The sequence below is a fragment of the Phasianus colchicus genome, chromosome 1 (genome assembly GCF_987193195.1).
Source record: "Phasianus colchicus chromosome 1, bPhaCol1.hap1.1, whole genome shotgun sequence".
Lineage (NCBI taxonomy): Eukaryota > Metazoa > Chordata > Aves > Galliformes > Phasianidae > Phasianus > Phasianus colchicus.
This window is the reverse complement of record NC_143436.1, coordinates 64,929,565-64,945,881: the sequence shown is the minus strand read 5'-3', so window position 1 is coordinate 64,945,881 and position 16,317 is coordinate 64,929,565. Positions and strand designations below refer to the sequence as shown.

General features: G+C 34.7%; 1 protein-coding gene across 5 annotated transcripts in view; it reads left to right on the top strand.

The window, feature by feature from the left end:
* Positions 1 to 16,317, top strand: part of PLCZ1 (phospholipase C zeta 1) — a 46,524-nt gene that overhangs the window by 25,160 nt on the left and 5,047 nt on the right. For all 5 annotated transcript variants that reach the window (XM_031597818.2, XM_031597815.2, XM_031597814.2 and 2 more), the window contains 2 exons: positions 1,380 to 1,496; positions 13,881 to 14,053. In XM_031597818.2, the coding sequence (XP_031453678.1) occupies positions 1,380 to 1,496; positions 13,881 to 14,053 (290 nt within the window). The remainder of the gene's footprint in view (positions 1 to 1,379; positions 1,497 to 13,880; positions 14,054 to 16,317) is intronic.

Here is a 16,317-nt window from a genome sequence, read left to right as displayed (position 1 = left end):
TTCTGTAGCACTGTTTTAGAAATAACTTGTCATTTTCACTGCATTTTTATATTTCATTTGGTTTTGTGAGCCAGTTTGAAATTCAGCATTATTCTAATTTCATGTAACTTTATAAGAACAAATATTAACATGGTATACAAAATGTATGAATACCTTTTGATTCATTTTTCCTACATGAAATGATTTAAAAGTTACATGAAAATGTAAGGAACAGATCTTTTTTCCGTACACAATCTGTAGCTCTCAGAGGAGTTGAGCATCAGTACTTCTGACTGCAGATGAGAGAATCCACATGAAATAAATCAACTCCATAGAAGACAGTCTGTTCTTTGGACCACATCTTTCATATGGGCCAAGGTGGATTACTGAAAACACAGTCTGTGCTGGGTTATCTCCACTTGGTACAGCCAGAACAACGTAGTCTCTGCTGTTTTAACTCCAGCTGCCTGACAACAGCCTTCGGGGAGTATTAAGAGCAGAGATCACTGACCATGAGAATGAAGTCTGCCACAGTCCATTCATTCAGGTCCAGCCCAGCTGCCATCCACTCTTGGCAGAGATGATTCAATGGTTAGTTAGGTGAATGGTGCTGAACATCATTAAAGCAAGTAGGCTTTTGCCAGCTGTCCATGCTAAAAGTCCTCTCCGGTCTGTCTAGCAACCAAGTAGTTCAACTAAAATAAGGGGAAAGGAGGAGAATGGAAAGGATCAGAATGATGATCCTGGAAGGTTAAAGCTTTCTTTTTAATCACTTGATTGGAATAGTGTAGATAGAAGTAATTCTAGATTTTCCATTTCTATGTGGTTTATGCCTTTATGGGAGATAACAATGCTAAGAGTAAGAAAATCAACTGACTTGAATAATTAAAATCTTCTGAAGAAGGCAAAGAAGATAATAAAGTGTGTTTTAGAAAAGTACTACTCACTGGTCTTGAGATGATTCATTTGACTTTTCTAAGCCTCAAAGCAGAAATCAAGTTTAAATTATTTGAAGATAGGATAGATGTGTTTCCACTAGAATAACTGAAGAATGAATGGGGCTTTAAAACCAATTTCTTGTTTTGTGTCTTTCCTATTTTACAGGGAAAATGAGAGGTTTAGTATAAAAACTGTCTACTCAGTAAATAAAAAGGTAAAGAAGATTTCCCTGAAGGAATAATTTTGGTTATTGAACCTTCAAAAAGTCTGTATGCTAGAAAAAAATATTAGCAAAGATCATTTTAAGATTTAAAAATATGTTTTTTATCATATTTCAAAGTGTCACATTTAGTAATGTAACATGCATAGAAATTGCCTTAAAATCTTGTTATTTATTTAAATAAGTTGTCTATTTTTTAAAATAATGTGCCTTACTAAGGTTTTATGATTCTGTTTCTCAGCTGATCAGTTTGTTTCACATACTTCACGTTTCATTACAAGAATCTACCCAAAAGGAACAAGAACAGGTTCTTCAAATTATAATCCTCAAGAGTTCTGGAATGTGGGTTGCCAAATGGGTATGTATATTTACTGACTGTTGCATTCAAAATTTCAGAGATTATAGAGATATAAGAGTTTTAGCTTTTTGTGAGCTACAAGTTTCATAATTTTCTTCAGTGGCATAATTTTGTATTATCTAAACTTCTCATATAGTCTACATATTCTAGTAATTTTTATATCCCAGAATCTTGGAATTCTGATAACAAAGAACTAAAAGGAATATTATTTTAAATTATTTACTAATTAATTACAGTTAAGTCATACCTAATTACATAAATAAATTTTTGCTAAATAGCTATCGGCATATCCCAAACATCTCAAATTATTATAGTTCCTTTGAACTACTGTGGTGGTTTTTTTTCCATATTAGAAACTGAGGAAAAAAGAAGTAGTAAGGACAAGATATTATTAATAAATATTATTTTGTATTATTCCCAACTGTAAGACTACACAAAAACATGATTTAATCTTCTGAAACACTGCAGCAAAAGTATATATATACAACTTTCCGCAGCTAAAACATAACTTTCTTCTCTTTCTTTGTACAACTTCCTTTTTTAATTAATAATTCTGTTATATTTCTTTGTGTCTGTCTGTGTGGAGGGTCTAAACAATATTTTATATTTTACTGCCTGTCTGTTTTGGCTGAAATTATTTATGTTAACTAAGTTACCTTAGCTTTCGAGGTAAAAGTGAGCATATTACACATTAAACAGTGTACTTTCAAAAGCAAAAATTTTGCAATTTTCCTTTCAAGAAAATTAAAATAGCTTACATCCTTTTGCATTCTGTTATTCAAATTCCATAATCTCCATGGTTATTTATCTGCTGTGGCTGAGGCATCACTAGAGCATCTTTATAGCAGAAACTGGGAAAGGTAGCTTGCTTTTTTAATCTTCTTTTTTCTTGTTACCTTTCCTCTATTTATATCTCTCTTAATAAATAACTAATATGATATGATATGATATGATATGATATGATATGATATGATATGATATGATATAATATAATAATATATTTTTCTACTGGAGCCTAATGTTCCCTGTAGCTATTTTGCAATTAGCAAGAGAATAGAAGCAGCTGCCTGTTTAAATAAATGTGGGCATTGTAGGAATGCAATTGCTTTTGTATTTTGCTGAAGTTGCCCTATAGCACTGAATAAGAAGAGGGGATGAAAAAGTATGTAGGTGTGATTTAGGAATCAGCACTGCAATGAAATCATCATCTGAAGGATCTATTTGATTTTCTGTGGTTTTGTGTGACTTGGGTGGCACTGACGCAGGAGATGTGTGCACAACAATTAATGTTGTTGTCAAGAATTCCCAGGTTATGATAGCTACTGCAAAGATGCAGTCAAAGACTCCTGATCAGCTGGATGCTGAGTCACAGCTGCCGCTGTCTTCAGTGACTTAATACAAGCAAAGCAGATTTAGTGTCTTTCTTTTCAGTGTATTTCAAATTAAGTTTGCACCCTGAGCAATGAAACAGTAACCTTGGTTTCTCATCAGTTCAAGTTAGTTTTTAATCTGAAAGTGTTAAAGATAAGCATGACTTTACTTCTCAGCAGGCTTTGAAAAATCTCTTAACCTGTAAGCACTTTCCCCTTTTTAATGGTTTCAGGCACGATCTTGCTTCATCATTTTATTCTTCAGTTTAAAAGCAATATTTTTGCAGCTGGATATGTATTCTATCATTTATTCTGACTATATCATAATCACCTGAGGGAGACTGTGGAGTGAGTAGGGCAGTTTGCCATAGACTTCATAGTTTCAAGAAGTGAAAGAGATGGTCTCGCTTTCTTACATTACAGTTCACACTCATACAGTGAAATATATGATTTTCACTTTGCCTTTAAGGCTCTGGAACTTATATGAAAAAGGCTTCCTATCGCTATGGCCCTGACCACAAGCAGTGGAGGACTGCCCCCAAGCCTGAATTTGTTAATGTTTGCCAGCCCTCTACTCAAACTACACAGTGCTATTGGGATGTAATGTGGGAAGCAGTGACCACGGAGGCTGTGTGAAATTTCCCACTCAGTATTGGCTGTTTAGTGAAAGAACTGAAATGCACTCAGATCCACTCGCAATTCTCTCATTACAAATTCTGCTTCCCATCTTCACTATTGTATTGAGGTACAGTTTTACAGCTACTGTGGGAGTAAAAAATTACTAGCCACTATAAATTTTATTTGTGTCTGTGTTTTCATAAATATTTTTTATGGTGCTTATTTGATAGTGGGCTAGGCTATTGCTGGAAGTATCTCAACATTACCATGCCATTTGAAATTCATTTGATGATATTCTGCCTTGATTGGTTAATCCTCATTTAACTTGGTGCTGTACTATTGTGGGATTATTTACTTGAGGTTGTGCACTCTCCGTATTGTCTGCATTGCTATTAAGAACCAGTATGCTCGTTTCACGCTTCCAGGAAGAACTAGGCAGAAGTCCTTAATTTTAGAGGGCTTATCACACAGCAATTTACTTGTTTTATTTCTAGCCTTTACATTTCCATAATGATCTATTTAAAGAATGTCCATTTTTTTACATCTCAGAGAAAGCTTAAATACTTATTAATGACTACATTGACTGTTAACTTGGAGTATACTTAAATGCAAAATCATTTTGAGGATTCACTAAACATATGATTTTTGCTTTGGGCTCCTTCCTGGAACAATTAAAAATATGCAGGAAATAGTTAGATCTGCCCTCTTGGTCACAGCACTTGCATCTTCATTTAAAGGAATGCTTTTCTCATGGGAACAGGCTGATTACAAATAAGTCTTCTCATGCATTATTTCCAAGCAATGCCAGACCAAGTCTTGATTCCCTAATCTGTTTCAGATAACTGTTTGGCTAAAATAAGACTGCATTCCAAAATGTAGCTCTCAAAACTCCACTCACTGAATCTTCTACTGATGCTTTTTCTCTGATTTAACTCACATTACTTAATTTCTTCATTTATCCTGTTTTCAAAAATCCCACATATTCCCTCTGCTCCCTGCCATTGCAGTCTACATTCCATGTGCAGAAATGTTCCCTACAGTCCCTGGGATTTACAGATTTATCCTATGTCACCTGTTCCCCTTCCTCAGCTCCTTTAACCCATCCCCACTCCTGAATGGTTCCCTTCTACCTTACTTTAAGTAAGTTCCACTAACTGTTCTTGATGCACAGATAAATATATTAGGTTCTATTCAAATCTACATATAATACTACTTGCCAGGACTCTCTCTGCATCTTATAAATGATGACAGCTGAGTAATTCTTTCATTTCCCTTACTGATAGGCCCGAAACATTGCTCTCTCCTGTACCTTGCCAGCAATTTTTTCTGAACTGTTTGGGACATTAACTTGGAGCATGCCACTAAACCAGGATAAAATCATCCAGCAAGCCCAAGATTTGCTGTGTCTGAAGATAAGAATTCTGTATTTGTGCAAACCTAATTTTCAGAGGAAGGCAAGTTAAAAATGACAGTGAAAAGTACAGAGTTCCCACAAAAGTATTCTTCCGTGTCACTCTGCACTCAGTGCCCATTCTCTGAAAATTGGGTTTCATAAGAACAGGGTAGGTTTTGTGAACAAAGAGGTCTTATGGAGAAAAGTACCTACAATAACATTTTATGGTTTGGAAAAATTAGTATTCCTTCTGCATGCAACTGCAGTGTAGCACTGGAAAGAACTGGTTTGGCATATCTTTATCTCCTTTTTATTTACTAAATAAAATGGAAAGTAAAGATTTATGCATGGAATGAAAATTCAGGATAGTTATTGAAATAAACAGATATGAATTGTTTTATGAAGGCTGAAGAAAACAGAGCAAAAAAACCCAAACACACACACACACACAAACCCAACCCAAACAAACCAAAAGAAATTCTCAGTTAAAAAAAAAAAAGAGAAATAATTAAACATCCTTTTGAATACATCCTTTGTATATGGTAGAAAACATTTTCCCACATATCACAACAATCTACAGGTCTGACCAAGTCATCATCAGTTACATGAGAAAGCCATGGTATGGTAGATACAAGATTTTGTTTTAGAAGAACTAGTATAGACCATATGTTTTCTGAAGCACTCATAAAAATGTATGCATACTGTGAAGGAACCACTACTTGTATAATGGAATTTTTTAATTGAAAATTTTGTTTTGGCTTGTGAGATTGAAATGCAGCCTCACAATTTTATCATACCTGTTGTGTGTTTAAATTTTGTGTGGAACAGTATGACAAAATACAATGCATGAAAAGTGGAAAAAAACTCTCCAAGCTGTTCTGAATTTAAATTCTAACGCTATCTAGGGAAAAGAAAACCAGTTATGTAGATCTTGTACCTCACTTGCTGAGCAGGAACTGATCATCAGTATGGCCTAGATAGGATTGCAAATGACTGAAAACTTAAAGGCGAGGCACATCTTGGAAAATCTCCTAAGGAAAACACAAGATACAGGCTCACTAATTTACTTTTCAATTTTCAGTTTTTTGCATATTTGCAGCAAAAATATGTTTTCTTTTCTCTTTGGACAAATAGCAAAACTAGAGAGAACAGAACTGATTTTTTTTTTTTTTTTTTTTTTTTTTCCCTGAGATCAATTTACTAGGTTATGTTTGATATTGGGAAGTTTGGATATTCCCACAATCTTAATGAATGCTCTGTATTTCTGAATAAGTGATGAAGTGTCAAATTTAGTACAGGTATTTCTAAAGTAATGTAATAGAATTTAAGGGAAAACACAGGTTCTCCCAGTTAAAAGATGGTGGAATATCACTTTTTCTTTTAATTATACACATAGTTTGTATGATAATTTTATATACTTGTTTATGATTTCTACTGGATTTTTTTCTCACAGAGAAAGTGTGTTTTCTATTAGGTCATTTTCAGCTGCTAATGGTATGTCTAAAAGAAACTGAGAATATGCACTGCATCATAGTTTTGAATGGTAGCTGTTTGAATTTCTAGTGCAAATAGCGAAGGGACATGCTTTAATGTTGTTATTTGTATGTCTGGCTAAGTTATTAGAATGCCTTAACAGCTCTTTACAGTGTATCTTATTGCAGTTAGATACTTAATGAGCACTCTGAATCTAGGACTGTGATCCTTAAAATCTTGCACATGACAATTCTAATCAGTGTCTATGAGATGAAGGAGACAGATACACCACGGAATTTCATCTGTGATTATTTGACATCTACAAGAGCTGCTCCAAAAATAATACCTCTATTTTATTATATTGTCCCATGTCAGAGATGAATGTATGACAGTGGAGATTGAATCTTCCTGCCAATATTCCATTGCATTTTTCTGCCACGTGACAGATGGAAGCAGAGGAGCATCTGACAAAATGGCATCTAACATTGAGTTGTAGATGAAACAAATGTGTGGAACTGAATTCCTCCATGCAGAAAAAATGGAGCTTATTCACACTCATTGATGCTTGCTGAACTTATATGGAGACCAAATAGTGGATGTGAGCACAGTGAGGTGGTGAGTGGTGCATTTCAGCAATGGCAACCGTGATATGAAAGGCAAGCTACTTTCCAGACAGCCATGCAGATTTTTATGAGAGCAGTATGCAGGCCCTTGTTCATCACTGGTAAAAATGCATAGCTAATGCTGATGACAATGTTGAAAAATAGTGCTTTTTAGCTGAGAATTTGCTTTGTCAAATAGTGTTATTTTGATCTTTGTGTCTGTTGTAGTTTCCATTACTTTTGGAATGACTTCTGTAGAAACCAGACACATAACAGAAACTCAGACATGTTTGCAGAATGGTTAGAGATTTTATACCAAGATTGAAATAGGTCTTCTCAAAACCAGGATATATATCTGACATATCATTACAACTTGTGGCAAAAACACACTCAGGCTGTTCTGGGCAGGTGTTCTTGTGATTTAGAGCTCATTCTGTATTTGGGCTTACTGTGGCCTTACCTTGCAGTCACGGACAGTATGCTATAAGAAAGACAGGAAAGATTTCCTGCTAGCTCACAACACAAGTAATGCCTTGGAAGAATGAGTGTAGAAAGCATATAAAAAGCATCTTTTCATTGCCCACTCAATTTTACTTCAGCTTTCAAGGACAGCAATAGTCGTCATAGTTCAGCTTCTGTCTCACAAAAAGGATATATCTATATTATTACTTTCTTACTGATTTGCTTTTAACAGTCCAGAAATTCATCTTTAGGAAGTGAAAACTAAATCTTGCATAAATGACTTAAATCCTACTCAATTGTGTTGTACATTCTGAAAAGTTAATAGTATGATGCCAAAAAAAAGAAGCATATATTATTAACAAAGTCATGTTGTTGAAAAAAATCAAAAATGTAATAGGTCACGTCTATAATGCTTTATGAAACTCAATAAAAGCAGCTTTTTCACATCTTACTGTTTTCACCCAGATGTCTCCAACTCAATGGGACAGCTATTAGGATTACAGACTCCAGGGATACGATTAGTCTCATACTGAAAAATGGACCCACTTTTGCTTATGTTACTCCTCAAGTTCATTAACTGTGTTCTCACTGGCTCTAGTGAAGAAGCTAATTCCTATAAGTTAGGTGGGATAATAACTCCAGATAAATTGAACTACACTTGCCTTACTGTTGGAAAGATCCATGGGTTAGGAATAAAGCTCTCATATTCCTCTTGGAGGAACATCACTAACTGCCAAGTTTATGACAAAGGTCTTGGTTACTCTGGAGCTTGTTTCTTTTTAGACAGCTGTGGTAGATTTTTGTGTTTGTTTGATTTTGTGGGCAATAAAAGCTGTAACTTTAAACAAAAGAAACATGGAAATTTCATTGTGTCAGCATTTTGTTGGCAGTAATCATGAAAATAACGTTTTTTCACTAAATGCAGAACTGCAGGTAACTAATAGAACACTAGATAACTTACCTGAAATTTAGTCATTTTAAAATACAGAAGAAACTACAGGGACACAATTGTCTCTGAACTTCTTGTTCTAAATGTTGTGTTAGAAAGCCAGACTGAAACAGGAAAGTGAAGCTGATTGTATTCTGTGCTGTCAAGAAACACAAGGCAAGCAAACTAAGAAAATATTTTCAAGAAATATCTATTTCATGTTTGAAGTAATTGCAGTGACAACCAAAAGATGCTGAGACTTACACTGCAGTGTAACTTTCAATCTGACATATTAATTAAATAACAAAAAACAATTTAGATTTTAGATATGATAGTTTATCAAAAATGCTTTAGGTACTTTTCCCATGAGAACCTCACAAGAGAGGATCTCTAATTGAAACCAGTTGTAGAAATTCTTGTGTAATGGATAGTGGATGGTTTTTAATCATCTGACATCTATTTTCCAGTAGAGATACCTGTAATTAAGTAGGAACATTGTCAGCAATTATGAACACTAGAATGATTGAATTCTTAACATTTCAGTTGATAATGTCTGTAGAGGAGCAGTACTGAGTTGGCCCAAAGACAAAAAAGAATAGGCTGACTGCACACGCTGTGCATGATGTGTCAGACAGTTATGAATATCACTCAGTTTGCAGATGAGTAATCCTTCTACAGCAGAATACCTCATGATGTAAACCATTCATAAATAGAGTTTCTGTGGAATGAGAGTATCCATTTCAAAACGAATCATTGATAAGTATGGCTAGAAATGACAATTTAAGAAAATTCATTAGTCAGAAAAAGAGGTGTGACGGAGCTTGTTTGTCAAAATTAATACTGATGAGTGAAGTGTGCTTTTTTGTGTTGATAATTAGTCCTTGTTCATAAATTTTGTTGGGATCACACTCATTCACTGGCTTGGCGAGAGGGCTGAAGTAGCATAAAGATTTGAAAAAAACAACTCTCAGGGCAAAGGTGATGTTGAGAATATTTAAAAGACTGACTTTTGATGGTTTTTGTACAAGTTTGAATTTACAAGCATCCAGGGATGGCAGTGAGAATCAGAGGGACATGTCAAGGCAGGACCAGAATAACAGGTAATACTCAGACTCACAGCAGCCTGAGAAGTGTCATAGTTTTTCAGTCTTAGTTATGGCATGTTTTCTTAGTTACTCATGAAGACCCAGATGGAAAATGTATTTAAAATTCACTATGTTCCACCATTATCCCAGCTTATGTGTTTTTGCCTCTTGGTGATAACACACATTCTGTACATCTGGTGTAAGAAGAGGATATGATTCAGGGTATGATAGTACGTATTGGAGCAAACTTCATCAGAATACATTTTAGTTTGCATAATACTTTCAATTTACTAGAAGGCAAATATTCTTTGTACTTAAAATAGAATTCAATGTTATATTTGTCATTCAGATGAGAAAAGTAATATTGTATTTTAGTTTTATAGAATCTATTTGATTCATTACTACTCATAATGTTCTGAGTTCTATGTATGTTGCTTTTGGTAAATGAATCTTTGCTTCCTGATATACATAACAGCTGACAAATTGTCATCATGTTATGGTTTATTCTTAGGTCAAATACTTTCAGTTGATTTCCAAGTGTTTGAATTTCCTCTCTTTTTCATTCACATCTTGAGCCAGCTCAAGCTCATATTTAGTTAAGCATGTTTATGTAGGCTTGGATGAAACGTTTTAAAAGACACATCACTAAAACAAAAACACAATATGGACTACACAGTCGTGTAAGGACTTCTGAAAATGTTTCTGTAAATTTGGGCATTAATGGATTGAGTGCAGCTATGACTTGTACATGACAAGAAAGGATACTCAGTCAATGCCCATCTGACAGTGTTAACATAGAATAGATGCAGTATCTTCAAATCCAATTACATAGATCATCTCATAACCAATAACAAAGTAATCCAGATTAGGATGTGGTCCTGTTTTTATAATATTTCCTGCTTTGTAGAATTTACTTTACACATTGTTTATCTAAGGCATGGAAGACAATTTTGCTGGTATTCTTTCCATCAGCGAGTCTTCACTTGCAGTATTGCACTTACTGTGAGCAGCCCATTTTAAGGTCATAGGCAACTGGAAAGAACTGAGACTGATCAAAATGTGGTGAATTATCTCTTTAGATTCAAACGGGTGAAGTAAATCATGGAGATAGGAACACCAGTACTGAATGCTGTTTGCATATATTTTTGGAATTTGCACAGAATTCAGAGATTTTGAGATGGATTTTAAATGGCATAAAATACAATTAAGTAACTTATTTTAGGGAAAACTGGTGATAAATTTATGCTTATCCATTTTAAAATCTCTCATTTTAAATGCAGGCACTATATTAAACCTAAGGTTGTAACATAGCTGATAGGATCAGGAAGAGAAGAATGAAAAATAAAAAAAATGACAAGTCAAAAGTCCCAATGGGAATGTTAATTGAGAGACACCATCACACATGAAAGATACGCAGCTTTCCTGAACTGCCTTCAAATCATTGCAGCTTAGAAATCTAAGAACATCAGTATTCTCTTTGGTTTTCAAAAGCTGTTAGTTTTAGTCTAAAAATTAATTATGTCTTGAATGGTTGTATTTATGGAAAGTGCTGTATTTGAATATTTATATTGTGTTCAGTTTTGCAGTTACTTTTAGGAATGACTTAAGTTGACTGTGATGCAGGAGTTTAAGATGAAATGCATCCTTTGTATTCCTCTCTGTATTAAAGGTTGCTTCATTTTTTGCTTAATAAATGCATTAAAAATTGTGACTGTTTCATGAAATAGAAGTACAAAACATGTTATCACCAGTTCTATTCTTGAATTCAGCAAAACTGAGATGAAACATTGGTTAGAAATTCAATCTTCCTTGCAGAAAGATGTTGCCATAAGGCCAAACTGCCAGGCAATGGAAAGCAAAATCTTTAATTTATGAACTTTGCCATTTCTCAAGAAGTGCAAGGGTTGTAACTGCATCTGATTGAAATGAAAAACTGGGCATCAGCAGTATACCGTAAAGCATTTTCTGAGGCGTCCCCTGGCAGCTCTGAACCTTGCAAACTGTTGTAGAGGTATGAATTTCAGAGAATATAGTGCAAAATCTTTCATTCACTTATCTGAATTAGGTTTCAAGTTTCAGTACAAGGAAATCCTAGTTAAAACTAGTGTTCAGTATATTTTAAATTATTCTAGGGTAAAATTAAATTGAGTAAAAATATAGTGTTGATGTTTGTAGATATCATCCCATAATAACATTGACCTTCACTTATGTGAAGTAATTTACCTAATGTGATAAAATGTAAAGTATTCTTCTTTGCTTGTTTCTGTTGTTAAATCAGATTTTCCTGCTTAGTAGCCTATGAAGCTTGCAAATATAGCAACAGTCTCATTATGTGCAATCATGTAATTTGTTTCATCATGTGGAAGCTACAAGTGTATTTTATTTGCTTCTATTTGAAGCCACAGCTGTTTGAATTACGTGATTTTAGTCATAGTTTTTAAATCAGTTATTCTGAAATGATAGCCTAGGAATTACCTATGGACTGAGAGATCTTGGGTTATCTGTAAATCATGCCTGGATGTAGGTTTGAAGAGCCGTGAGGGTTTCACCTCTATAGTATTGACCTCACTGCTTAACTCAACACACTTGATAACACCATTTCCATATAACAAGGGTCACGCAGCACTGCATTTGAGTCTGTTCTGGATAGAGTGTTGAGTCATAAAAGTAAATAGTGAATAGCTAAAACTATACCATGAGAATACTTGCCCTACTGAAAAAAGGAAACAAAAGTTTATGGAGTGCAGTGAGTAATAAAAACATTTTAAGGCCTAGTTTCTGTTGTCAGAGATAAAATAGGCTTTAAGTTCCCTATTGACACAAATCTATGCAAGGGCCTATGTTAGTATGTAGTTCAATGCAGGAGTGCATGTTGTGTTTTCTTTTTGTTATTGTTTGTGGTGATGTTTTTTAAGTAAATTTCCCAGGTGTTCCTACTTACTACATATTGGCATTTGTTGCAGAACAATCTTAGCTAGCACAGATGGAATTCCTTTCAGGTGAAACAGAGGATGCACTCTGGGAGCACCTAATACACTCCAGCTATTCACTGACGTTGATTCTATGGGGCCAGGCTAGAGCTCTTCTGAAGTAACCACATCAAAACCAAGTGTAATGCAAACATTAGAAACTTAGTACCAGCTCATTCTCTAGATCTATTTCTGTCTGTGTTGCTTAATAAAGAAGTTTTTTAAAAGCTCATCAAAGCAGTGAAGAAATAAATAATATTTGCAGTGAATCTGAGCCAAATTTCTTGCACAGAAGATAAGAATTTCTGAATTTTGCTACTTGTTCATTCAAAAGATTTATATTATCTCATAGGAACATGTAATAATGCATGTTTTCTGAATTATTATTAGGAATCACTTGTACTGTCTCAGTCTTTTTCTTTCTTTCTTTTTCTTTTTTTTTTTTTTTCCTACTAAGCCATCAAGTGACTTTTTATCATTTTCTATTTAACACATATCATGTTCTCACTTCACTGATTTGACTTGTGCATTTTCTATTTTCAATGTGACAGGAAGCTCCACTGTACTGGAATAGGGGAAAATTTCATTAAACAAGTCTATTTCAGTGTTGTTTTTATCTCATGAATTATAATATCGTGTTGATGAGAAGTGTGCTATTTCATTATTGTTGCTGCAGCAAAACAAAAATGTTTTGAGCTGCCAAGATAAGGAAAATCTTCAAGTGTGCAGTAAGAAAAATCATCAGCACTGGAAAACTATGCTTGAAGGAAGAGTTTGCTTCCATAAAATTTAAGAACATTTTAAAAATTGATTCTAAATCTATAATCTTATGACTTATATTTGCACCAAATATTCCAATACTAAAATAAAACTTCTTGATCTTTTTGGGTGGTAAGGCACTGGAACAGGCTCCCCAGAACAATGGTCATGTTCCAAGTTGACAGAGTTAACAAAGTATTTGGACAATGCTCTCAGACAAAGGGGTTGAATTTTGTGTGGTTCTGTTTTGAGCCAGGAGCTGGACTTGATGGTCTTTGTGGGTCCCACAAAACTCACGATCTTCTACGATTCTATGATTCTTCTGGGTGATTTGGTTGGGTGATGAATTCTGCTCCCCAGCTAAAGTTAGGTTTTGTCTTATGTAGAAGAACTTCTCAATCAGGCTCAGAGTAGTGAGTATTACTGGGCATTGTCATGTGAATTTAGTCCTTGTAGAGGAAAAAAAAGAAATAACATCTTGTTCTTCAAGGTTTAATGTAGAAGGAAATGGGAAAATGCACAACACATTGCATTACGCTTTGCTTCTGGATGTTAATGATTCACTATTGAATACTGCTATGCTTAAGAAGCAGTATCTTGCATACAAAATAAAAGGTATACAATCCTAAATCTCTTTTGCTTTTGATTTGACTGTAATTGTCAGAGGGTTGCTTTATAAACATCAATGCTTATTCTTTAAAATTCATATCTATTTGTTTTTACAGTGGCCTTAAACTTCCAGACACCAGGAATACCAATGGAACTGCAAAATGGGAAATTCTTAGACAATGGTGGCTGTGGATACGTTCTGAAACCAGAATTCCTGAGAAATCGCAATTCAACATTCAACCCACACAACGTGGGAAGATACAGTAAACCAATATCTCTGTCAATAAGGGTAAGCTTAGTTAATTGTAATTTGTATGATAAAATATAAAACAAACTACTGTTATACGTTCCAGGCCAATTTGTAATCTATTATTTTCTAATATCACTCTCACTCCTGGTTGTTGGAAAGTTTATTGTTGTTTCTACCAACACATCACTCTCATATAAATTTTATTGCTGCTTGGATGGTTTCCCATCTGTAGTTCACTTATGTTTACTAAAAATATCTAGATGTTCAGAGTTGATGAATTTATAAAAATACATGATTTCCACAGTGTTCTGCACAGAAATCTAAATGTACACAAGTGCAGTTGATCAAAGAATGCCAGTTATAGCTGTATAGACTGAGCTCTGAAAGCTTTCAGAAATCAAATGTACACTATTTGTATTATTTTCTTTAAGAATTAGCAATGCCACATACACTAAAGTAATTGTACTTGACAAATGCAAATGTTTTAAGATATGCTATGAAGCTTTATGCTTCATTTAAGTTTCATTATCTTCCTATGCATACATAAAATATAATCATCTTAAAATGTATAAATAACTGTAAAAAGGAAGACGAATCAATAAGCCTTTGAATTATTTCTACTTCTCCCAAATTCAAATCTGATTTAATTCTGAAAAATATTTTAAATAAATGTCATTTAAAAATAATGAAAAATAAAACTTTCTTTTGAGGTCAAGTAAATGTTTTATAATTATTTGCTAGTTGGAAAACTACCTTTTCCCAATGAAAATGTGCTATTTCTGATTGTACAGTATACTACTTGCATAAATGCTATTTAATTAGCATAAAATTAGTGTATAATTGATATTTCTTTCAGAAAAATAAATAGTGGAGATAAAATATTAACTAATAGCAATTATAAGATGCTTACATAATGTGTGCACCTAATCAAGAACATTTTGGCGTCCTAACAGCGAGCATACCAATTACAAACAGACATGACTGGATGATTTGAGGCACCCATGCGTATACATCTGTTACTTTAGTCCTTGATTATATAAAGCTGGAGTTAATTAAGATGAGGAAAACTTCCTGACTGTAATCCAGGAGACAGACAATGGAAAGGAAATGTCTGAGTTCGGAAGAAGCTGGAACAGAGAAAGGCAGGATTTTAGACTGTCAACATAGACTGGGATGACAGAGTGGATAGCAACACATTACACCAGCTGTGTGTGGGGCTGTAGAGCTCCTGCAGAGAAGCAAAACGTGGGAAATGGTAGTTGAAGACGAAAAATATCTGGAGCAGCAGTTAAAGGGAAAACAATTTCTGCTAAAGATGTACTTACTTGATGAATTAAGAAATAAGAGTTTTCAGGCAGAGGTATAATACATCTGAGGTAAAACTCTCTCAGGCTGACTGATTAAATTTGAAAGACACAGGTGAAGACAAAAATCATACAGAACTTGATTTTATTTAATTCAGTACCCTTTCTTACCTGATGTGCCACAGCTCCCATCAGGAGAAAGATTGTATGTAGCTGTTGAAGAAGAAAAACAAGTATACAAGGTGTTTTATGCAGAAATTTCTAAGCCTATCATGCTGTTTTCTATTCCCTCTGTATGTCTGTTTCACCTTGGATCTCACAGGTGGATTAGGTTTAAGGATTTGAGTGATAGGAGGCTCTAACCAGCACCTTTTTTTCCCTCCCTGTCAGAGACATAGGTGGAGTGGCAAGCAGTGCAGCTGGATTTTAGTAAGGACGTTCAGGACATGCCAAAGGCCCTCCCGTGGTTCTAAATGGGCAGTCTGTCCATGCTTGAATTGTACAAAGCTTTTCACTGAGGGTAATTCTCTAGGAAGGAAACTGCCAATACCCGGGTCTGCTAAGCAACTGCCAATCAGTGTTTCAGGCTAGAACTTTTCTTGGATCAAGGTGATTCAGAAAGTACTTAAGCAAAATGCACAGTTTGTGCTTTTTGACTTTTTGGTGAGTGACAGGGGAGCAAGAATCTGTATCACGAGTTTTGACGTTTTCTCCTGAGATCTGGATCATAAGCGTCATGTCTCTCACCTAGGTTTGCAGGTTTGTATCTCTCTTGATACGCTCCAGCATTAACTGCTAAAAAGCAGATACTCTACAGATAGTTATTCTCTCCTTGGTGTCCTGAAATACAAAGAGACAGTAGGAAAAGTTGTGACTTTCATAAATCCTTTCTTAGGCTGGGTGCCAGATTATCAGGCAGTCTGAGGCAAAATTTCCAGGTAGCTAACTAAATTAAGGATAATAACATCCGGGAACCTGCTAAAGGGTGAGTTTTTATAT